The sequence below is a fragment of the Colias philodice genome, chromosome 22 (assembly GCF_061535455.1).
Source record: "Colias philodice isolate Cphi_HAF_F1 chromosome 22, ilColPhil1 Martin Lab GWU primary, whole genome shotgun sequence".
Classification (NCBI taxonomy): domain Eukaryota; kingdom Metazoa; phylum Arthropoda; class Insecta; order Lepidoptera; family Pieridae; genus Colias; species Colias philodice.
The window spans coordinates 5645498-5673382 of record NC_143107.1 but is presented as its reverse complement, the minus strand read 5'-3'; the positions used below and the strand labels follow the sequence as shown (position 1 = coordinate 5673382).

Genomic DNA, 27885 nt, shown 5'->3' with positions numbered 1-27885 from the left:
AGCGAACAGCGAACAGCGAACAGCGAACAGCGAACAGCGAACAGCGAACAGCGAACAGCGAACAGCGAACAGCGAACAGCGAACAGCGAACAGCGAACAGCGAACAGCGAACAGCGAACAGCGAACAGCGAACAGCGAACAGCGAACAGCGAACAGCGAACAGCGAACAGCGAACAGCGAACAGCGAACAGCGAACAGCGAACAGCGAACAGCGAACAGCGAACAGCGAACAGCGAACAGCGAACAGCGAACAGCGAACAGCGAACAGCGAACAGCGAACAGCGAACAGCGAACAGCGAACAGCGAACAGCGAACAGCGAACAGCGAACAGCGAACAGCGAACAGCGAACAGCGAACAGCGAACAGCGAACAGCGAACAGCGAACAGCGAACAGCGAACAGCGAACAGCGAACAGCGAACAGCGAACAGCGAACAGCGAACAGCGAACAGCGATAGCGACAGCGAACAGCGAACAGCGAACAGCGAACAGCGAACAGCGAACAACGGTGAATGTGAATGTGAATGTGAATGTAAATCATTACCTCGAATTCCTTTTTCTTTACATTTTTTTCTAATTACAATTATTTTTTTAATTTTTGATGTAGAAATTGCATTAATTTTCCCTATTATCCCAACTTTTATAATAACTAATATAATTTCTTGATTTTATTCATCATTATTTTTTATTATTATATTATTAATCGGATTATAATATAATGAATGATATCAAGAAATATTAAATTGAACTTATTAGGATTATAGTTTAAAAAAAACTTTTGATTTGCATTCAAAAAATATTATATAAATAATTTTTCTTAAATAAGAAGCAAATATTGCATTTAATTTCGACTTATTAATATGTGGCTTGGCCGTTCGTTACTACAAGAACTATTGTAGGTATAACACAAAAGTAATGAACAGTGAATTAATTTTTCACCTTACGCCGATGTGAATGTAGCGAAATGGCCAAGCCACATATTTTGACCAAGGTGTAGAGTTTGTGAAGTTAGGCCTTGTAGAGTTAGGGCGTGTAGTTTTAGAAGCTTGGCTCTACATGAGATCTGATAACTTTTTGACAGTGCGAGTCATATGGGCTCGTCTTGGCAACATTTTACATGAAAATGTTTTTGGTGTGATACCATTTTACTTATTACATATATTATTTGAGGCTGTAGTTTAATGATGATTCGTCTGTAAGGTTTGAAAATGAAATATGTATAATGCTAGGTTCTGAGGAAACTTTCGGGTGACGTCACAAGTGTCTCGTTACCTTATCTCCCCTGAAGTCGACTTCGTAAAATACTTTTTATTGGGCATTACCGAGATAACACTCGCTGAATTCTCTTTCAACTTTCGCGTTTGAGTTATTTTTTAAATTTATGCAGAAGTTGGACACTATTTTGAATGAAATATAATTTCGACAGTTTGAGTTCTGGAAGGAATTAAGCAGGTTTACAGAAAAGATTAAGTATTAAAATTTAAACTCTGAAAGGCATAATAATTAAGAATGTTTTAATAAGTTAGACTTTTTCTTAAGGATCCGTGATTCAATGTAGATAGCTGATGCATTTCGAGGCTAAAGGCATAAATTTTATTCCTAAAACATTTAAGGAAATCGATATGTAATAAATACGTTTTACGAAATAAATAAATAAATAATAAATAAAAATCGTTTATTTAGAAACAATACATACAAACAAAAACAATTTAGACACGACGATCGCCTCAACTAGGAATATACCTGTGCTAGAGACGATCGACGCCTTCCTCTCCAGACTTAGCCAGTATTGTTAATTTAACTTATATACTATTACATAAATTTATAAAATAGAGAATCATTAAGAACTAATTGAGGTTAAAAATAACATTTCGGGCATGCAGTTTGTGTGTGTGTTCGCGTGTGTGTGTGTGTGTGTGTGTGTGTGTGTGTGTGTGTATGTGTGTGTGTGTGTGTGTGATGTTCCCCTATGTTGGAATTATATGCAAAAATTAATAAATTATTATTGTTGGAATTATATGCAAAAATTAATAAATTATTATGAGTATAGTAACTCATTTGATCTTTTTTGTAAGTATAAAATAACCGCCACCCGTTAATATTTGTTCAGTCCTGTTTTAATTTGTGAACAGTACACAAGTATAATACAGTAAAATAAAAGGTGATAAAGTGAAGTGTAGTATTATTTTATACCCTAACCTCCTACAGGTTATGGGCCCAGATTACGCGAGTGAAAATAATAGTGCAGTGTTTGTGCGGTGAATTGTTAAGTGTTGTTTAAGTTAAGTGCGTATACGTTAATATTTAAAATGGAGAACCAAAAAATGAAGCGAAACATTAAGCCGTTCGATGGCGAAAAATATAGTACGTGGAAATTTCGTATTCGTGCTTTATTGGCCGAAATGGACGTTCTTAAGGTGGTCGACGAGGATCCCATCATTCCGACAAATGAGTGGGAGAAAAACAATAGGATTGCAAAAGGTATTATAGTGGAATATTTGGCGGATTCTTTTCTCGGTTTCGCTAAAGAAGATTCTTCAGCGAGGCAAATTTTCAAAAAATTAGACAACCTATACGAGAGAAAAAGTATGGCTACACAATTGGCTATACGAAAGAAGTTATTGGCGTTAAAACTACAAGGCGATGTACCTCTTATCAAGCATTTTACTACGTTTGATGATTTGATAACGGAGCTCTTAGCTGCAGGCGCTAAATTGGAAGAGACCGATAAAATAGCCCATTTATTTTTGACACTACCCTCATCTTATGATGGAATCGTCACTGCAATTGAGACGTTGACGGAAGACAATCTAACGTTAGCTTTTGTAAAAACGAGACTTTTAGACCACGAGGTGAAGCTGAAGAATGAATCTGGTGACACTAGTATGAAAGTCTTACAGGCTAAAGTTGAGATTCCGAAGAAAAGGAAGTTCAATCGTCATAAAATTAACTACGATAGTCATAAAAGAAAGAAGACATCACATTTCATAAAGTGTCATCATTGTGGGCGTAAAGGACACGTTAAAAATGACTGCTACTATTACAAAAGGAATAATCAGGCATTTAATCAGCATAAAGATTATACCGACAGACAAAAAACGCTACAAGTAGTGGACACAAATCAACCGTCAACTTCAAATTATGTTTCTGGGTTTGTTTTAATGATGGGAAATTATCGAAATGATCCTAGAGGTAACAAATTAACATTTATCTTGGACTCCGGAGCATCGGACCATATAACAAACAGGGAAGATTTGTTTATCAATTGTACTCTTTTAAATTCACCTGTCAAAATTTCGATTGCTAAAACCGGTCAATTCATCTGTGCAAATAAAAAAGGAGCTTTGCAGGTAACCAGTGATACAGGCATACAGGGAATCTTGGAGAACGTGCTTTACTGTCCTGATGTGCCGTATAATCTCTTGTCCGTGTCGAAAATGCAACAAGCTGGTTACACCATCATTTTCAACCAGTGCGGTGCTCGTGTACTAGATAAGAGTGGTAATGTCATCATGCGAGGTATGTTGAATAATAATTTAATAACTGTTGATTTTATGACTTCGTTACACGAGAGTCACTCTGTTTCTAATATTTGCAATAATAATATTACCAAGTACAAATTATGGCACGAACGTTTGGGCCATATTAGTAAAAATAAATTTTTAGAACTGAAAAATAATAAAATGACAGATGATTTTAATGAAATTGAAACATTGTTGCCAATTAATGAATTTTGCGAAGCCTGTATAAAAGGTAAACAGAGTAGACTACCGTTTAACGACGTCAAGGATAAAAGTTACGTGAAGAGACCTTTATTTATTGTTCATTCGGACGTCTGTGGACCTATCACTCCTCCGACCGTAGATAATAAAAATTATTTTGTGCTTTTTGTTGATCAGTTCACGCATTACGCCGTGGTTTACTTGATAACGTATAAATCGGACGTATTTTCAGTATTTAGGGACTTTGTAGCTAAAAGTGAAAGTAAATTCAATACAAAATTAGTAAATTTATATTGTGATAATGGCCGTGAATACTTATCCACGGATATGAAAAATTACTGTGTTGAGAAGGGTATTACTTACCATTTAACTGTACCTAGGACCCCACAGTTAAACGGCGTCTCAGAAAGAATGGTTAGGACTGTTACTGAAAAAGCCCGCGCTATGATTAACGGCGCTAAATTAAATAAAGTATTTTGGGGTGAAGCGGTATTAACTGCTGTGTTTTTGATTAACTTGACTCCGACTAAAGCGGTGCAATGTCATAAGACACCGTTTGAGATGTGGCATGATAAAAAGCCCCGAATTAAATATTTAAAGGTGTTTGGATCGACTGTGTATGTTCACAATAAAGTTATGAAGTCAAAGTTTGACGACAAATCTTGGAAGGGTATTCTCGTGGGTTATGAACCAAACGGATATAAAGTTTGGAATCCTGAAATTAAAAGGTTTTGTGTTGTTAGAGACGTTATAGTTGACGAGGTCAACTTTATTAAAACTAGGCCTATAGATAATTTTGAAGAGAATGTTCGAAATTCTCATGACCAAACTGATAGTGACTTTATGTCGAAATCAGTGTCAAAGCCTAGAGTCTCTGCAAGTAATAAATCTGATGATAATGAGTGCCCTAGTAAAAAGAGTAAGAACCAAGATGTAAATGATTGTGAACAAACACATGTTGATCTACAGTCTGTTAGTCCGAGTTCAAGTAATAATGAATTAAGGAGGAGTGCTAGGCTTAAAGGGCGTCCGCCTGTGTCATATAAAGAAATTGATGAATGTAATAATGATTACTTAATGTGTGCTCATTCCGTTTTGTATAATATACCCGCCTCTTTTAATGAAATTAAATTTCGGGATGATAAAGTTTATTGGGAACAAGCAATAAAAGATGAATTGAATTCATTAGATATTAATAATACATGGGTTTTAGTTCCTAAACCTGAAAATAGAAATATAGTTGATTGCAAGTGGGTTTTCACTCTGAAGACTGATGAGTTTGGAAAGCCTTTAAGATACAAAGCTCGCCTTGTTGCAAGAGGTTTTAGTCAGGAATATTTAACTGATTATAACGAGACATTTGCCCCCGTTGCAAGAATAGCTAGCTTCCGATTTATTGTTAGTTTTGCTAATCAGTTTAATTTGCTCATTCACCATATGGACGTTAAAACAGCTTTTCTTAACGGTGACTTAAAAGAAGAGATATATATGAAAATACCTGAAGGAGTACAATACAAAGATAATTATGTATGCAAATTAAATAAATCATTGTACGGGTTAAAACAGGCCGCTAGGTGTTGGTTCGAAAAATTCGAACAATGCCTTGTGGAAAAAGGTTTCCAAAACTCTTCTGTAGATAGGTGTATTTACATGTTAGACAAGGGCAGTGTGTATAAAAGTATTTATGTGCTATTGTATGTTGATGATTTAGTAATTGTATGCGCTGATATTAGTGTTATGAATAGTTTTAAAATGTACCTAATGAGCAAATTTAAAATGACCGATTTAAAAGAAATTAAATTATTTCTGGGCATTAAGATTGCAAGATCTAACGATGAAATATTATTAGATCAAAGTGCATATATTAAAACAATTTTACATAAGTTTCAAATGCACGAATGCAATCCCATAAATACTCCTATGGAAGTAAAACTTAATTATGATGCCTTAAACTCAGAAGAAAAGTATAATGCACCTTGTCGTAATGTTTTAGGCTGCTTAATGTACGTAATGTTATGTACTCGGCCAGATTTAAGCTTGTGTGTTAATATACTTAGCAGATATTCTAATAAAAATAATAAAGAGTTATGGCTGTGTTTAAAGAGAGTTCTCAGATATCTTAAGGGTACTATTAATTTAAAATTATGTTATAAACGGTCTGATTATGAAAATATTTTATGTGGATATGTTGACTCTGACTGGGGTGGAAGTGATACAAAGGACAGAAAAAGTACAACTGGCTATATATTTAAATTGTTTGATAATTGTACTATAACTTGGTGTACCAAGAAACAAATGTCGGTGGCAGCCTCTTCGACTGAGGCTGAGTATATGGCACTGTATGAAGCTGTAAGGGAAGCATTATGGTTAAAATCATTAGCGGCTAGTGTTCATTTAAATATAGATAAACCCATTGTTATATATGAAGATAATAATGGTTGCATAAGTATTGCAAATAACCCCACCAGTCATAAGAGGTCAAAACATATAGACATAAAATATCATTTTTCAAGAGAAAAGGTTGAACAAAATGTAATAAAATTAAATTACATTCCCACAGGTTTGCAGCTAGCAGATGGACTCACAAAGCCATTACCTGTCGTGGCCTTTCAAGCAATGAAGTCCAAATTAGGATTAAAATGAATATGGTTCATTTTAAATGATTCAATTAATTTATTGTGAAAATTATGAATTATGTTTGATTGATACATTTATGAATATTATATATTATATAGTCTGATTAGGTTTTTCTGGGTTTTTCCTAATCCTTGCAACAAATGTTGGACTATTATTATGTATTCCCAGTGTATACTTGTAAACTGTACTGTACTGTGGTAAATGTTAGAAATATGTAATGACGATTCGAAAGTGCTTCTAAAAGAAGTTTTATTGAACAAATAAATGTTTGAGTTTGATTTTGTAAAGATTGAATTAATGATTAATTTTTGAGGGGGCGTGTTGGAATTATATGCAAAAATTAATAAATTATTATTGTTGGAATTATATGCAAAAATTAATAAATTATTATGAGTATAGTAACTCATTTGATCTTTTTTGTAAGTATAAAATAACCGCCACCCGTTAATATTTGTTCAGTCCTGTTTTAATTTGTGAACAGTACACAAGTATAATACAGTAAAATAAAAGGTGATAAAGTGAAGTGTAGTATTATTTTATACCCTAACCTCCTACACCCTATTTGAGAGATTGAGTGGACGAGTGTGTAAAATATTTCAATATCAATATGCGGTTCTTTATAAGTATTTATGCGTATTAAACTTTCATGAAGTCTTCGGTCTCGCTGTACGATAATTTTCAAATCGGATAAGGTCAAAGTACGAACGTTTAATATTTTATTAATTTTATTATACAGGAGTGGGCTCAAAAAAACACAGAATCGTTTTGCAGCTGCAGTGCGGACAAACGGTAAATTAAAAATTTTATCCCTGCGCCTTTTTTCAAATTTTATTTCATGCCAGTTCGTCTGCTTGTGTTAAGCAAGAACACAGTGTAGTATGAAGAGCTTTCTAATTGATAGTATTTTGCATTCTGTGTAAAGAGCAGTAGTGGGATAATATATGGGCTTAGCCATCATTACTTTTAATACCGCTCTTTGAGCTCTTTCTACTTTCAGCATTTGAGTTTTGGCAGCTCCACCCCACGATTGAATGCAATAACATAATATAGATTGGCATATTGCATAATAAACTTTTTTAACGACATCTTCGTCAGCTATTGAGCGAAGCTTTTTGAATATAGCCATAAGTTTGCGTGTACGAGAGGACAATAATTTAATATGATGCTTCCAGTTAAGCTGATTGTCTAGGTGAACACCTAGATACTTAACGGTGGCAGCGCTTATTATTTGTTTGCAGTTACAAGTTCCATTATCTCGGGTGATGCACGTATGCGCTGTTATGGTCAGGTCCTTTGGCTGCGAAGATTTGTATAAGGAAAACGTAAGAAACTTTGTTTTATCTAGGTTAAGACTCAGAACATTATCATTCAACCATGCCATCACTTTAGATAGAAAGAAATGTGCCATAAATCTTCACCACAATAACAAAACAGTAAACACTGCAAGAAAGATACTGCTTTTAAGAGAGTTAAAAAAACGTTTTTAAAATATTACCTACAATCGTTAGCATTCAACTATCTATTCAAATTATAATGTTCCTTATTCCCTTGTAACATACGGATTAATTTTCAAAATCAATTTCATGTTTTTATCTTCAGGAATAAGTAGGTAGTTGGTTGTCTGTATCGAGATTTAGTTTTATTCCCTCAGGATATTGTATAGGAGAAGTTTAGATTGTAATACTAGTAATAATAATGTTTTACTACTTTTCTTTCACCTGTATCTTCAAAATATATTAATTAGATCGTGTTAATTACACCACTTATAACTTATGAACGGCTAAACGGGCTGTAATGGTTTTAAATTGGTTCGAATTTTCTATGACTGGATTTGGATATAAACTGATAAAAATATTACTAAAAGCAGAAAATGTACCATAAAATAGAAGCTCCATTTCGCGCATTAAACAGAACTAGCAATAAAATTAAGTATAAATAAATAAACTATCACCTAATATTTAGGTGATAGTTAGTTCATTATATTATACCTATAGAAATATTCTTGCTGATATAAATTATTAGATGAGGTTGAAACATACTGCGTATGTATTTGCAATCTTTGCCTCATGAGATTATCGCAGTGGATTTCCATTCAAATCATTACAAGTTTCTGAGAATTTTGAACATTAGCGTTATTAGTTTTTCTCTAGTTATTTTTTTTATTTGATAAAGTGGTGTAGTATGAACTGAGTTTGATCCTATTAAAGCAATCCGATAAAATAATGATATTATTATTCTTAAATGACAAATCAAATAAAGTATAGTATTAACGAGTTTTTATCTGGTTCGTTCCTAGACTAGTAGATTGTTTTATTGTTTACATGTTATTTTGATAAAACCATTATAATTTCGTATTTAAATAAGTATAGTAACTAAGTGAATTTCACATACTACATAACTCAAAACTTAAACTCAAACATATATTTATTCAATTAGACTTCTTCTAGAAGCACTTTTGGAACGTTAGCACATAGTTTTACCAATTACCACTGATATAAGAACCTTGTTAAATCTTCTTTGTCATTAATTTAAAGCAATTCACGTATAAGATTATTAAACATACCTACATATTCTTTTATCATACCAAAAGAGTCATCCTTCATACATACTTATCCTGCTCAAAGCATTGTGAATGAAAACGCTTTCAGAACCACTGATGTGGAACTTAATTTTGTTTGGGGTTTATCCGAAATTGTATTTAGTTTCAGTATATTGCGTAAATATTTTTACAGGATAGCCGTAAGGTATTTCAAGGATCTTTTTCCGTGAGGAGGGTTATGTTTTTAATGGTACCTATCTGAACTTTTATAGTGTAACGGTTGGATCGATTTTAGTTTGTAGAATCATTAGATTTGGGTTGGTTAAGATGATGGCAGGTGCATTATTTAAAAAATAATAATATGAGTAGGGTGTTTTTAGCGCCAAATGATGTCTACCATTCATTTTCCTTACAAAACTATTACTTGTATACGTAGTATATTATTATTAGTCTGTGCTATTACGTTAAAATATTTGCTTTTTTATAATTACTATCCTTATTATCATTGATATGAGGTTTATAATAAAAAATATTATATATTATCATTATAACTATCTTTTTGATATTATATTATGTATGTTGCAATCGCAGATAAAAAATATAGTTCAACATCACTACAACACCTGTAAAATTTTGCATGTCTGATTCTTTATCTATAAACGCATTGTATTCTCATTTCTATTCTCTATTTTAGAATGTGCTTCACGTATATCCATGAAATAATAATATATCATTTATTGTTTTCATTTTACAAAGCATATCTGTCGAATATAATATGTTTTACCGCGATACGTGCAATAAAATGCAGCTGAGTCTCCTTAGAATAAGAATTTAGACCACCGTACACAATACCCAGTATACCTAATCTTCTTAACTTATAGTATAAGAACTACTGAAGTGTTGTTACGAAATGATTACTGCGAAAGGAAATCTGTAAGAGTGAGTATACAGGTGATATGTTCTGGTTTGCCTTCTAATGAAGGCATATGAAGGGCATATGATATGCATGTATAGAAAATTCTAGTGTCACTTACAATCAGTTGTCATTTGTCAACAATTCGCCGTTTCTATAATATTTGAGTTCGTAACTATGTAGGTGGTTTGTCTGATGGTAAGGGATTACCGATCATATAAATTGTAGACATTTGCAGAGTAAATGCCTTTGCAAAAGAGTTGAGTTGAGAGGTAAGGATTGACGTCTTCAAATTTTGATTAATTTTATAAGAATTTTTTGTATTAGAGCGGGCAACCGAGATGGTAGTTCTCCTGATGGTATGGAATACCATGAACAGAGCAGAGGCTTCTAATACGTTGCTCGCTTAAAGGATAAAGGATAAGGAAATAATTGACGACAGGATTAAAGGAATGTACTGTGTACTGTATAGGATGAAAGAGCCTCCGAATATTGATCACCTGCACAGATTTAATACAATATAATTCTCCTAATAGGTGTCAACTTATTCACTCGGAAAAGCGGGTTCAAAACACCGTGTCAGACCTATCCATGATTACGTAGATAGCAAATTACGACGACGGCGAGCAAATGAAGCGAAAATACGATTATTTTGCTCGGAGACTCGCGACGATTTACAGAATCCTTAACGATATCTGGGGCTTGAGATACGCGGAGCGAAATAAAAATGAGCATTAAGGCATGAGAAGTTTGAGTGAAAGGTTCTTGTTGGAGTTGTTTTGAGGGTTTAAATTTTAATTGTGTACGAAGTGAAAGGCAATGTTTTTAGCAGATTATAAGAATGTCAAAATTGTTGAAAAATTGTTTCATGAATCCATAATAAACATTACTATAGTCTATAGTATAGGTCACTAGATTTCCGCCCGCGGCTTCGCCCGCGTTTCAACAGTAAAACTTGCATAGTTCCCGTTCCAGTGGGATTTCCGGGATAAAAGCCTATGGTTTATTCTAGGTCCTCAGCTAACTACATACAAAATTTCATTATAATCGGTTCAGTAGTATTTGCGTGAAAGAGTAACAAACATCTATCCATCCTCACAAACATTCGCATTTATAATATTAGTAGGATTATAATTCCGCTTCGTGTTGAACATTTCGCTTTATCGAACTATAAGAAAATAAAACAATTCATATTATATACAGTACTCGTAAAACTTTTATTTATTCTGCTTAATAATATTGTGGTTACTACGCCCTATATCTATTACATTTTACACGTGAAATCCAAGTTCCTGTAGGTAATAAGTTTCCTCTTTCCACGAAGGATTTACTCGTGTATGAGAATACAAATGTGAGAACATTTAGATATGTTTATGATAAATCTAAGAAAGTTTTCGATTCTATGAAAATAAATTACAATAGAATGAAATAGGAAAGAAACCAAAGTATATAAAAACGAATACAATATTTTGCATATTTTTTATTATGATAGTAACAAATAATTTGGAAAATCCAAAAGTGCACGCCTCATAATTTTTTTTTAATAAATATTTATTAATTATTATTTTTGTTTATTTAATAACAATTAAACCACATCGAATCAGACCCTGAAAAATGAAAGGGTTCTATTCCTGAGCATACTCAAGCGTAAGAGAAAAAAAAAGACTCGATTAGTAAAGTATTTCGGTCGCTATCGTGTTAACAAGAAAAAGGATCCGCACATACAGACACACGGACGTCCAAGACAGAACTTTTTTAAACTGTTTTTTAACTAGTTTAAATAACAAAAATGACATCAAAAATATCATGAACGTTAAAAATAGTGTTTTTTCTTAATATGTGTGTGTATGTATTATCTTACAAGTGCAATGTATGATACATAAAGACATTTTAAGTTTGAAAAATCAGATGTTTTGCGCGAAGTGACAGTAGTACCCACCTCAACGCTTCGCTTATGAGGCGTGCAATATAACTTCATTTAATCACATGCTTCAGCTAATTATAAAACAACATAATATTAAGAAAAAACATTTTAAAAACATAATGCACATCATGATTAATAATCTTTCATATTGTTTCTATTATTTTCCGTTACAAAGAATAACCTATTTTTTGTCAAACAACAAAACACAAGCAAATTATTACTTAAAAACAGTAAGAATGCGTTTGCTTTTTTTGTAAGGGTTGCCTGGTAGAGATCGCTACCAAGCGATACGACCGCCCTTTGCTATATTTGTGAACTGAAACTTATTTAAGCGCGTTGAGAGTGAAATTTCGAAGCAATATCGTCACGTCATGGAGCAAGACGACGATTTAGCTATCTCTGAATCTTAACAAAGAAGTTTCACTTCTGACTATACGAGTCAGAAGTGAAACACTCTCGGCACATACGCTCATGGTATTTAATCAGTGTGTATACTTCTTAATGTTATGTTTACAATACAAATTACAATTAATCATTTTCATTCATTACATTAATTTAATAAAAACACTAGTACGCTCGCTAGGGTTGCCAACTTTTTTTAAAAGAATCTTTGAAGATTATTAAACAGTATTTTAGCAAAACAAACAGTATTTATTGTAGTGTGCGCCCTCTGACTAAATAAAAAAAAATTGTGAGCGTTTAAATATAACACATAATAATGTGTCTGCACTTTGATGCTGAAAACAGTATTTTGTATACTTTTTTTTTTTGTTAAACAGTAAAAAGTATAATTTAGTGAAAAACAGTAGAATACTGTTTAAAACAGTATAGTTGGCAACCCTAACGCTCGCTCATTGCCACCACGACTGGCTTAAAATAAAACTTAACTAAACGACCGAAATTAACATATCCTTGATTCAGAAGCACATTTATTTATTCCCTGTATAATAAAACACTTTCTTCAAACGATTTAATTATGTTGTTTATTGTGTTATATTAAACTGCTATATCACTACATAGTATAAACAAAGTCACTTTCCACTAGTCCCTATGTCCCTATGTATGCTTAAATTTTTATAACTACGCAATGGATTTTGATGCGGTTTTTTTATAAATTGAGAGAGTGATTCAAGAGGAAGGTTTTAGTATATAACTTATTGGGTTTAAAACAAAGCGGTCGAAGCTGCACGCGGAAAGCTAGTATACTAATATTATAAAGTTGAAGAGTTTGTTTGCTTGAACGCGCTAATCTCAGGAACTACGGGTCTGATGTGAAAAAATATTTAACTGTTAGATAGTCCATTTATCGAGGATTATAATAGGCTATGTGTACCATCACGCTAAGACCAATAGGAGCAGAGAAATGCGGGTAAAACCGCGGGGCACAGCTAGTGTATTATATGCAGTGAAAATAATAAATCACTGTTATGGATGTTCATATATTTGGATTTATAAAACAGATGCGGAAAATGTTTTGCTTGATAACGGGAAAGATTTATCTTAGCGGGGTTTTTATACCTGATGTTTATCTCCAGCTATCTCTAGTATCTGTATAATATTATAATGTTAATAATAATTAATTAATATAAGACTTTCTTAATTTAAGTTTCCATTCGTGACATAGAAATATTCGAAGTTTATCATTTGCTTTATTCGAAGTTTATATTACATTCTCTAACTTATGAAATTATTGTTTTGTCACCGATCCTTGATAAGTGTTTAAGAATTGAATTAAATATTTTCGTTTAAAGTCAAAATCGAGTCGGTTACAAACATGCAAATATACCTATTTCTAGATTCTATTACCTTTTATTTATTTTACGATAGTATTAAGCAATATTGCTTGAAAGAATTATTCAATTGACTTTTTAGGTAATTGTACTTTAAATGCAGTACGACACTCATTTATTTGTATTTTATGTTCATTTTCTTGACGTCAGAATTAATAACGAGATAATAATAATTATCTCTCTATACATTATCTCTCTATACCTACGTATATTATTAAAAAACTTAATTCAAACATTAATTAATTACATATTATTATCTTTAAGTGCAAAACTATATCGCTACAGCTAATTTATTATACTACCAGACTATAATTTTATTCATACACATAATATTAATTCTAGTTTTACTGACTTTTTGAGATTACATATTACATATTTAGCGGTCGAAAACCTCCCAATAAAATCATTAAATACCAAAAATAATGTCCTTTTTAGGGTTCCGTAGCCAAAATGGCAAAAACGGAACCCTTATAGTTTCGTCATGTCCGTCTGTCCGTCTGTCCGTCTGTCCGTCTGTCACAGCCGATTTACTCGGAAACTATAAGTACTACAGTGATGAAATTTGATGGGAATATGTGTTGTATGAACCGCTACAAAAATATGACACTAAATAGTAAAAAAAAGAATTGGGGGTGGGGCCCCCCATACATGTAACTGAGGGATGAAATTTTTTTTTTCGATGTACATACCCGTGTGGGGTATCAATGGAAAGGTCTTTTAAAATGATATAAAGTTTTCTAAAAAACATTTTTCTTAAAGTGAACGGTTTTTGAGATATCAGCTCTCAAAGTCGTAAAAAGTATGTCCCCCCCCCTCTATTTTTATAACTACGGGGTATAAAATTCTAAAAAAAATAGAGGTGATGCATGCTAATTAACTCTTTCAACGATTTTTGGTTTGATCAAAGTATCTCTTATAGTTTTTGAGATAGGTTGATTTAACTGTAATTTATTATATTTGCTGCTACGGAACCCTTTGTGCGCGAGCCCGACTCGCACTTGGCCGGTTTTTTCTACATGAGACACAGAATGTTTAGAGTCAATGTGGGATAACCAGGAATACTCTATGAGTAGTGAGTACTTAAAAGTATACTTACATTAATTATGACACAAAATATTATATGATCAATCTTACTTATATTGAATATAGATAGATAGACCTACTTTATCACGCGAACACTTTTAATCGACTCTCTATGAAATTTTCTACATATTAGATTATAGTTAGATTAGCATATAAGATACATACTACAGACTAACCAGATAATTATATCCATATACAGGTAAAGCAGCCCTATTAAGATTTTAAATTAGGTACTTTTATCCTTCTTTACCAATCGACCTACTCGAACCCTATCTACCTCTACCCAATCAAACCACATATAAAACAACAATCCAACGCTTACAATACACACACTTAAACTTAAAGAAACTAGCTTCAATACAAATTCAATCTCATAGTACTGAGTCCAGGGCATGTTGGCGGCGGCGGCCCGCAGGTGCTTCGCCCCTCCGTGTCGCAGCACGTACTCCGTCCACCACACGGCACGATCCAGACCACTTTTTGAATTGTCATCCATAATACTTCTTAACTTTTCTATATTCTGCTTGAAGCTGGAAATACGAAACATTTAAAAATTAAGAGAATCACAAACGAGATACTTTTCAGTAAGTAATTAACATCTTAATATATATAAATCTCGTGTCACAATGTTTGTCCTCAATGGACTCCTAAACCACTTAACCGATTATAATAAAATTCGCACACCATGTGCAGTTCGATCCAACTTGAGAGATAGGATAGTTTAAACATGTAGGTACCACGGGCGAAGCCGGGGCGGACCGCTATTATATATATATATGTACTTCATATTATATATGTATATTGAAGTTGTTAATAGATAATTATTAAAAAACCATTGTTCCAAGCCTCATCACATTTAGATTTGTTTCTATTAATATTAACAATCCCTTTCAAACTGTACACAATATTCAATTCAATTTGATTATAACATAATCATATACCTATAATTAAAACACTATCCATTTAGCTTTTGAGAGCATGTTATTTGTGTCACAGCACATAAAATTTAATGAAAAGCCCATATAAAACCTCAACAAGACCTAGAAATCGTATGCTAAATAAGTTTCAATTTTCCATTATAAAATTGACCTATTTAACGTATGCTAATTCTCACCTTGGGTCAAGTATCACTTTTTCAATAGCTGATCTCAATTTTTCTTCATTCAAAGTCGGCAAATCGAGTCTTAACCCAATTCCATGATACACGTATTTCTCTACGTTGTACCATTGGTCTCCAAGCATCGGTATACCAATAAGAGGTACTCCAGCAGTTATAGCTTCATCTGTAGATTGTAGCCCTCCTTGTGTTATGAAGAGTTTTATTTTTGGATGTTCTGAAATATTACGATGGTAAAATACTTATACTATTCTCACTTCTTTTAATAATGTTAGCATCCTAACTCGACATTTATCGTATGCAAAATTTTGGAACTTTATGATGAACAACAATGAAATAAAATGCTATCTTTGATGCTCTACAAACTTCGATTTTATTTAAGTTGCAATGCCGTTTTAGTTGTGAAGAAATTATGAGAAATAGAAGCAAATAGCAGAAAACCAGGCAGACAATAAAAATATGTTTTTGTTTATACCAATACATAAAGTATTGATGTTGTTCAAATAATAAAAGACACTTGAATAAATGACAGCTATGATTTTTATTTGTTTATTGTTACAAGTGTTCGTATTATTGATTTTCAATAGTGTATGTTTAGTGGAACCTTTATTTGCATACTTACAAAGTTGTCTTTTGAAAAAAAATAACAAAACATACAATAATTAAATTCGTTCCACATGTATCAATTAATGAAAATATGTTATAATAAATACTTTTAAAGGTATTGATCGCATTCCTGTAAATGAAGAATTTATTGACACTCATTAAATATGAACTAATAAATAAAATTACTTAGGACTTCGGATTGTGGCAGCCATTTAAATATTTTTATATTCTCCGATTTTCCTCGCATTTTGTCTTTCTCCCATTTCCATAAAACATCATATTTTAATTTGGAAAACGTATTAATGAACATTTGTATGGTTTCTGGCCTTAATAAAGAAGAGAAGACATTGGTTCCCAAACTGAAGTAAATAACACCGTTTTTCGAAGAATCTAAATACGATTTGATATCCTGAAATAAGAATAAGCTGAATTATTCTTCATACATCCAAAGACATTTATATGTATACTAGCGGTCCGCCCCGGCTTCGCCCGTGGTACATGTTTACTTTTTCTCTACATAAAAACCATCCTCGTACTTCAAGGAATATAATAAAAAAAGAATTATCGAAATCGGTTCAGTCGTTCTCGAGTTATGCGCTTACCAACACATTTTGCGATTCATTTTTATATATAAGATGTAAACTAAATCTTGCCTGATGCTATTATTCTTTTAAATATGTATGTTCATTAGATGAACAACAAAGTTGGAAGGTTATTTTGGGAAGATAATGATTGATGGTATAACCCAATTAAATGGCCAAATGATAATAACGAATAAGTAGAGATGAGTAATCAGGCTTTTAAAAAACTGTAGCAATCGTGTCTGATTAAATCACGTTCGATAAACTATCTTAAAATTAAAGTAAACAAACGTTTTATATAGTGAATACTATCTATATTCTATATTATCAATTTAAATCCGCCAGAAAAACGTTATAAGAAATGCGAAATAGATATATTCATTTTGGTAAATAAAGAAAAGTAATTTGGAAGGCATAAAAATTATCGTAAAAGTATTAGAAAAAATTACCTTTGGTAGTTCCTGACTAGGCTTTCTATAAATTCCCCAAATAGAAACAGCGTTAGGAGGCCAAGGTTGATTATTCGTCCATACCGGATGTGTATTGAGTAACATCAAATCAACATTGTTCCTCAATTCATCCAAAGTGGGCGCATCATTGCCAAAAACCCTTTTGAACATTTCATTATCTACATCTTCATACTCACTGTAAGATCTCTCAATCCTCCAATGCTTATAAAATTCATGTAACTTCTCCCAAAATGTTAAGTTATATAAACGTTGGTGTAACCCAGATGGGTATAACATAGGATGCGATGGTGTTCCTAGGATATAATCACTTCCAATCATCATTCCAAATGAGCTAATTTGAACTACAGGGGCTTTTACAACGTGGGAGTAAATAAGGGCTTGTCGTGAACATGCTTCCAGTAATAGCAGATCAAACTTTCCGTGTATTACATCTTGAACCTCCTTCATTCTAGCCTGCATTTCTATGAGTTTTGGAAATGTTTCCAACACGATTTCCAGTTCAATGTACAAGTTTTCTTCTTTACCAAATTCGATTGTGTGGACGAAGCTGTTCCTCCAGAGTTCGTATGATGCGTCGTGGATATCTATTTCTGTAAAGTTTTCTGGAGATTGACCTTTTGGAAATATAGGATCAGTTGTTATGACGACGACTTCGTGACCACGCTTCGCTAGTTCTTGCGTCAAGGGCCGAAATACTACTTGATGGCTTATGGATGGTATTGGAAACACAGCTAATATTCTTGCACACTTAATTCTCAATATTAAAACACACAAAATAGTCAAAGTTATAGACAAGTTCATGTTCACTCGAGTACTACAAACACTTGTGTTCTCATTTGTAAGGTTACATAGTATGATATCTATTTTCCATTACGTTATCTATATGTATAATAGGAAATTTTATTATGTATAGGCACTCTATTATATATTATACACTCTATCTTAATCTAATATCTAATATATATTATAAAGGCGAAAGTTTGTAAGGATGTATGGATGTTTGTTACTCTTTCACGTAAAAACTACTGAACCGATTACAATGAAATTTAGCACACATATAGAGGGTAACTTGGATTAACACATAGGATAGGTTATATCCCGGAAATTCCACGGGAACGGGAACTATGCGGGTTTTTCTTTGAAAATGCGGGCGAAGCCGCGGGCGGAAACCTAGTTATAGATAATACTAAGTAGTATTGTTTAACGTCTATCTGTAAACTGTTGTGAATAATTAATTATTTTTCTTTCTGCTGTCAATATTTATTTTGATGGTAATTTCAAGTGCAAATTAGCTTACCCAGTTGTTATTTATTGCTAGGACATTCTTATTTATGAGTTATAAAATTTCTGTGACTCACGCTTACCTATCGGACATATACGCAAAATATAATAATAAAAATTGATCAAGCCGTTCCGGAGGTGTGGTGAAAAACACGCGTGTGCACGAGAATTTTGTTCATACGAAAGTAAATTACATTTCGATTGACGCATTTTTAAAAATGTCATTAATCACCTGCTAAAAAAAAGAAAAACAATTTTAGCGATATTATTTACTAAGTTTTTTTTTTATTATAAAAAAAAACTATCCTTGTATGATAACTTTGCAAGGATTAATTTACTCGATGAAGGGTAAGGAAAGTAAATACGAAAAGTCCTTATAGAACGATTACTTGACTATCAGCTTATAATAACGCAATAGGTATTAATATAAATGATTAACTTTCTATCTTACTAATATTATAAATGCGAAAGTTTGTGAGGATGAATGTGTTTGTGTATGTTTGTTGCTCTTTCACGTAAATACTACTAAACCGATTAGGTACTGTGAAATTTAGCACACATATAGAGGGTAACTTGGATTAACACATAGGATAGGTTTTATCCCGGAAATCCCACGGGAACTATGTGGGTTTTTCTTTGAAAACGCGGGCGAAGCCGCGGGCGAAAAGCTAGTCGATAATATTTGACTTGTTTTTAATTGGTCCGCTAACTTTAAAATAAATATATTTAAACATGTCTATACATACAACTAGCCTTCAACTAGCTTTCCACCCTCGGCTTCGCCCGCGTTTTCAAAGAATAACCCGTTCCCGTAGGATTTCCGGGATAAAACCTATCCTATGTCCTTTCTCGGGTATCAACATATCTCTATACCAAATTTCATGCAAATTGGTTCAGTAGTTAAGGCGTGATTGAGTAACAGACAGACAGACAAAGTTACATTCGCATTTATAATATTAGTATGGATGATGATAATATTATATGTCATGTTTAGTTTGTTTATTATTAAAAAAAATAGATAAATAAGGGTATAATATTATATTATAATAGTTTGTAATCTGAGACTCATGGTTTGCATATAATTAAACGGTAATACAATATTATCCATTTTAGGGCCGATTTTTCAATGCTTGGATAAAACTTATCCGTCCAATAAAGTATTACACGATAATATTAAAATGTCACATAAACTGTCAAATACGGGCAATTAGAATACGTCTTTAAAATGGTAGTTTTATACATTATTCGACGAATAAGTTTTATCCAAGCATTGAAAAATCGGCCCTTAATTAACTCGCATATAATTATCCAAAATTAGTTCTTTAAATATGGTTTATTGTTTAATACACGTCTATTCATACATTTGCTGCATACAAATTTATAGGAGTAGGACAATTATTGAGATGTAAATAAAATACTGTAAACGAAAATTTTGATAAATGTAAGCAACAATGTTTTAATTGTATTTTTTTGAAGTGAAACTTCTTTATCGGTGTTGGAAAAAAATTTAGTGTAACATTTTTTCGTTACGCGTGACATTTTTCCGTTACGCGCCATCTTTTTCTTATCCCTACCACGCCTGATTCGACGTATTTCTGTAAAGTTATAGGAAACGTATAGGAAATTATTTTTTTGAAAAATAAGGTCATAAAGAAATTTCACTTCATACATGTGTACACTAGTACACGTACACATTATTTGATGTGACAACGTCTTATAATTCGATAGCGCCGGCTGCACGCACGAAAAAACATTACTCATGCGGCGTTACCTCGCTCTGAGGCGTTCCATGTAAGGCTTGAGTGCAAGCGAGAGCGCGGAACGAGCGACAAAGAAGCACAATCGGACGTTGTCACGTTCAACTGTCGTCAGTAAACCGACTTTACAGACAACCAATTTTTGCTTACATTTTTAACTACTTTATCATACCTATTACAGTTTAGTTATCGTTATGTCCACAATAATAATTATTGTATTTCTCCAATTGTTATTTATCTAATTAATATTATATTCTTTGAATTCTATGGATGAAGTAGCATTCATGTAATATTATGTAGGTAAATTTTCACTTACGAAATAAAACACTTCGTTTGTATAACAACAATTTATTACATTCTTAAATTATCTACACAATAGCTAACTCAAATATAAACTATGATACTTTTAACTTAGATTTAGACATAAAATTCATTATTATAAAATATATCACTGCTATAACTGGAACTACAATGGCAGCTAATAGCGATAGTAGTTTTAATACAAATTCAATCTCATAATACTGAGTCCAAGGCATGTTGGCGGCGGCGGCCCGCAGGTGCTTCGCCCCTCCGTGCCGCAGCACGTACTCCGTCCACCACACGGCGCGCTCTAGGGCGCTATCTGGCTGGTCTTTCAATAGTGTACGCAGTTTGATCATGTTCTCTCGATAACTGAAAAAATAAACAATTATTGACGATCACAGTTGTTTATAACCGTACCTAGAGTACCTACTTTTCTAAAGATTCGAAAATTAATTAAATAACTCTTTTTAATTTTATATTTGGTAATGTAATAGATCATCATCATCATTCCAGCCTTTCAGGACGTCCACTGATTGACTCCCCCAAAGATTTCCATAACGACCGATTACCAGCGGCCTGACTCCAACGGCTCCCCGACACTTTGATCGAATCGTCAGTAATTCACCTCGTTGAAGGCCGTCCTACGCTGCGACGTAATAGATACTCTCATAAGAATTTTTAACGACTTATAAGCCGCTGTTTAAAATAGAGTAAATACACTTCCACTTTTGGGAAGAGGTTGGAGAATTGTAGGTAGCTACATTTGTTATATTATTATGCATTTTGATTTATGCTTACAAGTTTATAATTGCTTCAATTGCGATGTTCGAGGCAATTGAAAATGTATCACATGTCAGGAAAGATACCTATTCTTATTGTCTTAATAGAGACAATAAATAATGAAACTGGATATAACACTATAAAGAACAATAAAATGCCGCCAAGTTATATATTATATTTAATGTTATCTGTAGCAAATGAAGTATTGTTTCTGTATAATAATACTCTTCTGTTATATCAATAATTTGTCCTTTATTTAGGCTCATGATACGATAAGTGAAGAAAAAGGTTTCTGTAATTTTATAATGGACAATCGAATATAATCTCTTATGAATTTGTTATCTGCAGGAAACCGTAATAATTTTATTCGACACATGTTCGATGTTTCATAATTATTTTATCAACTATTTTCATAACCTATTTATAATATAAAATAACAACAGACGTGAAATTTATGCCTTAATTGTTATCAGAAAATGAGTACTATGTAGACGACTATCTTTGACACGTCTTATAAAAAAATGATAGATCAAGTAGTTAAATAATAATTATCTGAGTTTCATGATAATATAAAATTGCTAATGTTAAAATATCTTGGTTACCGACCAAAAATTATTTTATATTATCCCTATTTATTGTATTAAGCGCGTCACACACGGTGAAGATACTATTATATTTTATCTTAAGATACTGTAATATTTTATATTACCCGAAATTTTGTGGGTCATTTGTAACAGGATGGCGGTTCTACAGGGGTCTTAGTACGCAATGACAAAAAGAAAAATGATGGTCAGAACGCTGATACCGGATACCTTAAGATACTGTAATATAAAATATTACAGTATCGATAAAATATTATAGCATCTTCACCGTGTGTGACGCGCTTTACGGTGCAATTACAAACGAACATAGAGCTAGAGCAAGAGCACTGTATATAGTGGTATATACTCGTATTCAGTGTTGTTCAGTATTAGAACATTGCATAGAATCTTTTCGAACGTACTAAGAACAACGAAAGAATGCTCTACGCCTGTTTAAACTAAAAGAATTTGTCATAGTGTGGTTAGAATGAGCATTTGCTCGTTTGATATAAATGCACCGTGACAACCGAACTCTGGTTGCTAACTAAACAGAAACATTCGTAATCCATAATATCTTATATATAAAAATGAATCGCAAAATGTGTTGGTAAGCGCATAACTCGAGAACGGCTGAACCGATTTCGATAATTCTTTTTTTATTATATTCCTTGAAGTACGAGGATGGTTCTTATGTAGAGAAAACGTAAACATGTACCACGGGCGAAGCCGGGGCGGACCGCTAGTATACACTACAGATAATTAAGAAAGACAGACGTCACTATAATAGCATATTGAATTGCCAATAAAGCAATTAATTAAAATGAATTAATTGATAAAGACGCAAACAGTAGTAAAGATAAGATAAATATATAACAGTTTGAGAATTGCATACAGAAGTTACTGACGACAAAAATGACGTCACACTGATTGCACGTGTTTATCACATAGTTGTACTACAGCCAAAAGTATCAGGCATTATTTTAATAAATTATGTTATCAGCAGTACCTACTATGTATTTAATCGATATTATTTCAAAGATTAGTTATCAGATAATTGCATAAAATTTCGTTAATGATATATATGGATACATAGTGACCGGAAAGAAACATTGTTTTATATTTGGTAGTGTTCAAATTCTTCATATCATAATATGCTTCCAACCCTTGAAACAGTTTCACGAAAAAACATTTTTTTTAAACAACGATAATAGAATTTAAAATGATACAGCACAAAATATTACCTTTTATCGCCTATAACAGTATCAATAGCCGCCTTCAAATTCTGTTCATTTATGGATTCCATGTCCAATCTCTGTCCAATTTTATGATACACATATTTCTCTACGTTATACCATTGGTCTCCAAGCATCGGTATACCAATAACGGGTACTCCAGCAGTTATAGCTTCGTCTGTAGATTGTAGTCCTCCTTGTGTTATGAAGAGTTTGATTTTTGGATGTTCTGCAAAAAATAATTTATCTTTAACATTCCCTTTAATAGAGATATCATTTAATTAAAGCTAATGCAAAAGCAAAGATAAGTATCATTTGATAATATTGCCACTAAAATAATATTCTGATGCTTTTGGAAAATTCTCATCACTTTTTTGAATATTATGTATCCAAACTAATATTGTTAAGTAGACAGATATACATATTATATTTAAACGTTAATTTAGAAATAAATAGTTTGTTAATTTAGAAATAAATAGTTTTTGTTGAAAATTTCCGTCCCATTATAGTTACATATACTTTCTCACACACAGATTAGCACAAAACGGTACTATTTATCTATTTTGATATTTTCCTTTTTTTTATGACAGAGCAAGCAAAGGGGCAGGTGGGTCACCTGATGTTAAGTGGTCACCACCGCCCATAAACACTTGTAACACTAGAAGTGTTACAGGTGTTTTGCCGGCCTTTTATGGACAAATAAGCTCTTTTCTTGAAGGCCCCAATGTAATATACATATATAATATACATAATATAATATATATACCCCTTGCAATACTTACTCAATAAATCTGATTGTGGTAACCATTTGGATATCCGTATATTCTCCGATTTCCCAGGCAATTCATCCTTTTCCCATTTCCACAATACATCGTAGGGAAGCTTTGAAAATACTCGTATCAACAATTGAATAAATTCGGATGGTAAAGTCGATGAAGGGGCATTTGTACCGAAACTTATATAAATAACACCGTTTTTTGATGAGTCTAAATACGATTTGAGTTCCTAAAAAACAAAATAATGATTAATTACTTGTAAGCGATATTTCTTGGAAATATTAATTGGAATGGAATAAACAAGACAAACTAAAGACTTTTTAACGGATTTTAAACGCGATTTATTCATTATATTATTTTCGGGAGACTATCTCCCCATGACTACGCTCGCTGTAAAGTGTTCGAAACGTCGGGAAAATAAAGACAAACTAAGACAAACTAAATTGGGATGATAATAATTAAACAAAGTCATTGAAAGTTACTAAAAAAAAAGATTTCAATCGTTATTACTTGTAATGATTTGGGAAGCATTAGGTTTATGTTTTACTTATTAATAACGTTAATATTATTATGAACGTGAATTGATCAGGATAGGACAGAAATTTGTTACTCTATCTACGAATTTCCATGATATTTCACAGTGCGGCAGTTTATGTACCAGATAAGATAACACATAAGTAAGTTACAGATTTCGTCCACCGAGAACACAGCACACCTAATAAATTAATAAAAAAAATTTACATACTTGTGGCAATGCCTTTTCTGGCTTCTTATGAATACCCCATATCGATATAACATTAGGTGGCAGTGGTTGATTATCCAACAACATAGGATGAGTATTCAAAAACACCATATCAATATTATTTCTCAGCTCTCTGTAATTCGGTAGATCATTTCCAACAAATTTACGTAATATTTTAATCTCCTCATCTTCCCTTGAAAACCACAAACTTTTGAACCACCAGTATTTGTAAAGTTCTTCAACTTTCTCCCAAAAAGTTAGGTTATAGATCTTCTGTTGGCACAATATTGGGTATAGGAACGGGTGTACAGGCGAGCCCACTGTTTCATCATGATCGAAGATAGCACCAAAAGAGCTCACTTGTATTACAGGTGCCTTATAAATATGTGAGTATATTAACGTCTGTCGTGTCCAAGCTTCTATTAACAGCAAATCAAATTTCACGCTCTTATCATTAATTAGTTCTTGCACCTCCTTCGATTTGTACTGCACTTCTGTAAGCGGAACTATCAAATCCAGAATCGTTTTGATCTGACTGTACACAGTTTCCTTTTTCCCAAATTCTTGCTTGAATGTAAACTTCTCTCTCCACATTGCGTATGATAAATCATGGACGTCTATTTCTGTTAGGTTTTTTGGTCTATTCTTGTTTGTGAATACGGGATCTGTAGTAAGGATGGTGACATGGTGACCGCGTTTAACTAACTCTTGCGTTAGCGGCCTAAACACAACTTGATGACTGATAGAAGGTGTAGGGAAGATTGCCAATATTCGTGCCGTATATATTTCCGGTATAATAGATGCACTTAATAAGACTAGTACTAGTCTATACATCATGATGCTATTTGCTCAAATGAACTAGATGCATGTGTGTGTATAGTTTATATAAATTTTCTATGTTTGCTAGGGCATTATTATATAATCAAATACAACGAATGTCATGATGATGTTTTTACTTTATCTGTATACATATGATTATATAGTACTCCAAGGTAATTATGCTTAAATGATCTATACCGGGGAGTTATTATTCTTTTTATAATCGAAACCAATTTTCTATGGCAGTAATTTATCTTATTACTGTAATGATACAGAAGGAATGGTTGTCTGTTTTTTCTATAACCAATTTACAAAATTTATATGAAAATTGTAATACATACTTCTTTTTTTGTTTTTATTTAAGTACTAGTTTTTATAAGTTAATTGCATGTATATACGATACAAATACACAGTATAATAATTATGTTATTATCATCATATACTGTGACTGGATATGTCCTATTTTTAAATATAATTATATTTTTCTCATATATAGTCAATATTATAAAAAAATCAGATGTTTTGCGCGAAGTGACAGTAGTACCCACCTCAACGCTTCGCTTATGAGGCGTGCAATAAGCGATTATTTAGCTCCTAGCAGTCCCCGCTGTTGCATCTGCGGAAGAAATCACAAGCATAATAAATACATTCCTATTCCCTTATTTTGATACATAAGCAACAACACTGCCAAATGACCAACATCAAAATAGGTTCAGTAGTTTTAGCATGATAGATTAACAAACATCCTTATAATGACATAAGAGTAAGTTGAGTTGAGTATTTTTGCCAATAAATATTTTAAGTAAAAAATAAATTGAACAAAATTGAACCACAAACAATAATTTAATAATCAATGATTTAAACTATAATTTTTTTTTAAATAATTTTCTTAGATCTTGTCAGTAGTTTAAAAAATTTAAAGATTCAGTAAAACAGATATACTTTCCAACGTTCTGCTGTTGCATGAAATGACGTAGAAAATAAAAAAATAGAAAATACTATAAAAGTAGGATTTCCTTAAAAAAATTCATGAAATAAAGCTTCAATGAATGTTAAATGAGTGTTAATAGCTACGGCCTTGAACATGAATTGACATTAATATCTTATAATAGTGAATCTTTTTCCATAATAAAAATACTTCGTGTCTCGTTGTGCGAAATGGAGTAGACAGATAGAGAAGAAAATTTAAGATATTTGCTCTGAAAGAAAGAAAACCTAAATATTAGGATATTCACTCTCTTTTGACAATTTCGACTGGATGAATGACATTTTTGTTCACACACGGCACGATCATTCCTTACTAAGAGCTATTACGCACTGTCGACCAGTCGCTGGCGACTCAGTCGCCGGCGACTGTGACTTACTAAAGTTTAAATAGGGCTTGCGCACTTACACCTTGGCCACGGACACCGGCGGCGCGACCGACGGCGCGACCGGCGGCGCGGCAAGTCGCGCGGCGCGGTAAGCACGCCACGGGCAGTTGCGTTCGCCACCGCGACCAGTGTAGACGAGGAGACGAGATAGCTTTATCAAAGTTAGCTCGACGTTGTTTGGAGAGTAGCAGCTTTTTTGCTCAAGATTTAATGTTTGGAAGATATAGTGGAGTACACGAATTAAATAGAAATCGTGTTACAGACGGAGAATTCCACCAAAAATATGAAAAATATAGGCATGATGAAAAATTATGTTGCGGGTGGCTAGACTTCCAAATAGCTGGTCTAGCTAGAATTTCTGCAATAAAAGCTTCCGTCTCCATTTTCGCGAAAAAAAAAACAAACTATTTTAAATTAAGTTCGCTCCGGGAGTAGTCGCCGCGTCTGCCGCTCGACTCCGTGGCCTGCGCCGTAATAACTCATACATTTGTTTCGATCGCTAGTCGTGCCGCGCGATTCGCTCGGGGAAATTCGCCGGTCGTCTCGCTGGTCGCCGCTGCGCGTGGCATGCCCAGTACATTTCCATACATTTGATTCATTCGCAAGACGCGCCGCCAGTCGCGCCGCGCGAATTTTCGCTATAGCGAATTGTCCGTGGCCAGCACGTAAGTCGTCAGTCGTCCAGGAGTAAGTCCAGCTAAGCTTTCGCTTGTGTTGGAAATCAAATTGAAGATACATACAATATAATTTTTAAATAAATTACCGGTATAGATAATTAACAACATAGATAAAACATAGATATCACACAAATATTTGACCTGGGTGGGAGTCGAACCCACGACCTCTGGCTTGGAAGGCAGG

The 27885-nt window shown here is 33.1% G+C and overlaps 2 protein-coding genes across 2 annotated transcripts; both read right to left on the bottom strand.

Moving 5' to 3' along the window:
* Positions 1-14559: 14559 nt before the first annotated feature.
* Positions 14560-18212, bottom strand: LOC149478459 (UDP-glucosyltransferase 2-like). The gene is made up of 4 exons (XM_089709596.1): positions 17360-18212; positions 16516-16738; positions 15721-15940; positions 14560-15136 (listed from the first exon to the last, which is right to left on the bottom strand). Exons 1-4 carry the CDS (start codon positions 18179-18181, stop codon positions 14833-14835), a joined length of 1569 nt encoding a protein of 522 aa, XP_089565722.1. The 5' UTR covers positions 18182-18212; the 3' UTR covers positions 14560-14832.
* A 2571-nt stretch (positions 18213-20783) lies between these two features.
* On the bottom strand, positions 20784-25673 carry LOC149478458 (UDP-glycosyltransferase UGT5-like). The gene is made up of 4 exons (XM_089709597.1): positions 24836-25673; positions 24097-24319; positions 23324-23543; positions 20784-21090 (listed from the first exon to the last, which is right to left on the bottom strand). The coding sequence occupies exons 1-4, from the start codon at positions 25667-25669 to the stop codon at positions 20814-20816; spliced, it is 1554 nt and encodes a 517-aa protein (XP_089565723.1). The 5' UTR covers positions 25670-25673; the 3' UTR covers positions 20784-20813.
* Positions 25674-27885: the final 2212 nt, after the last annotated feature.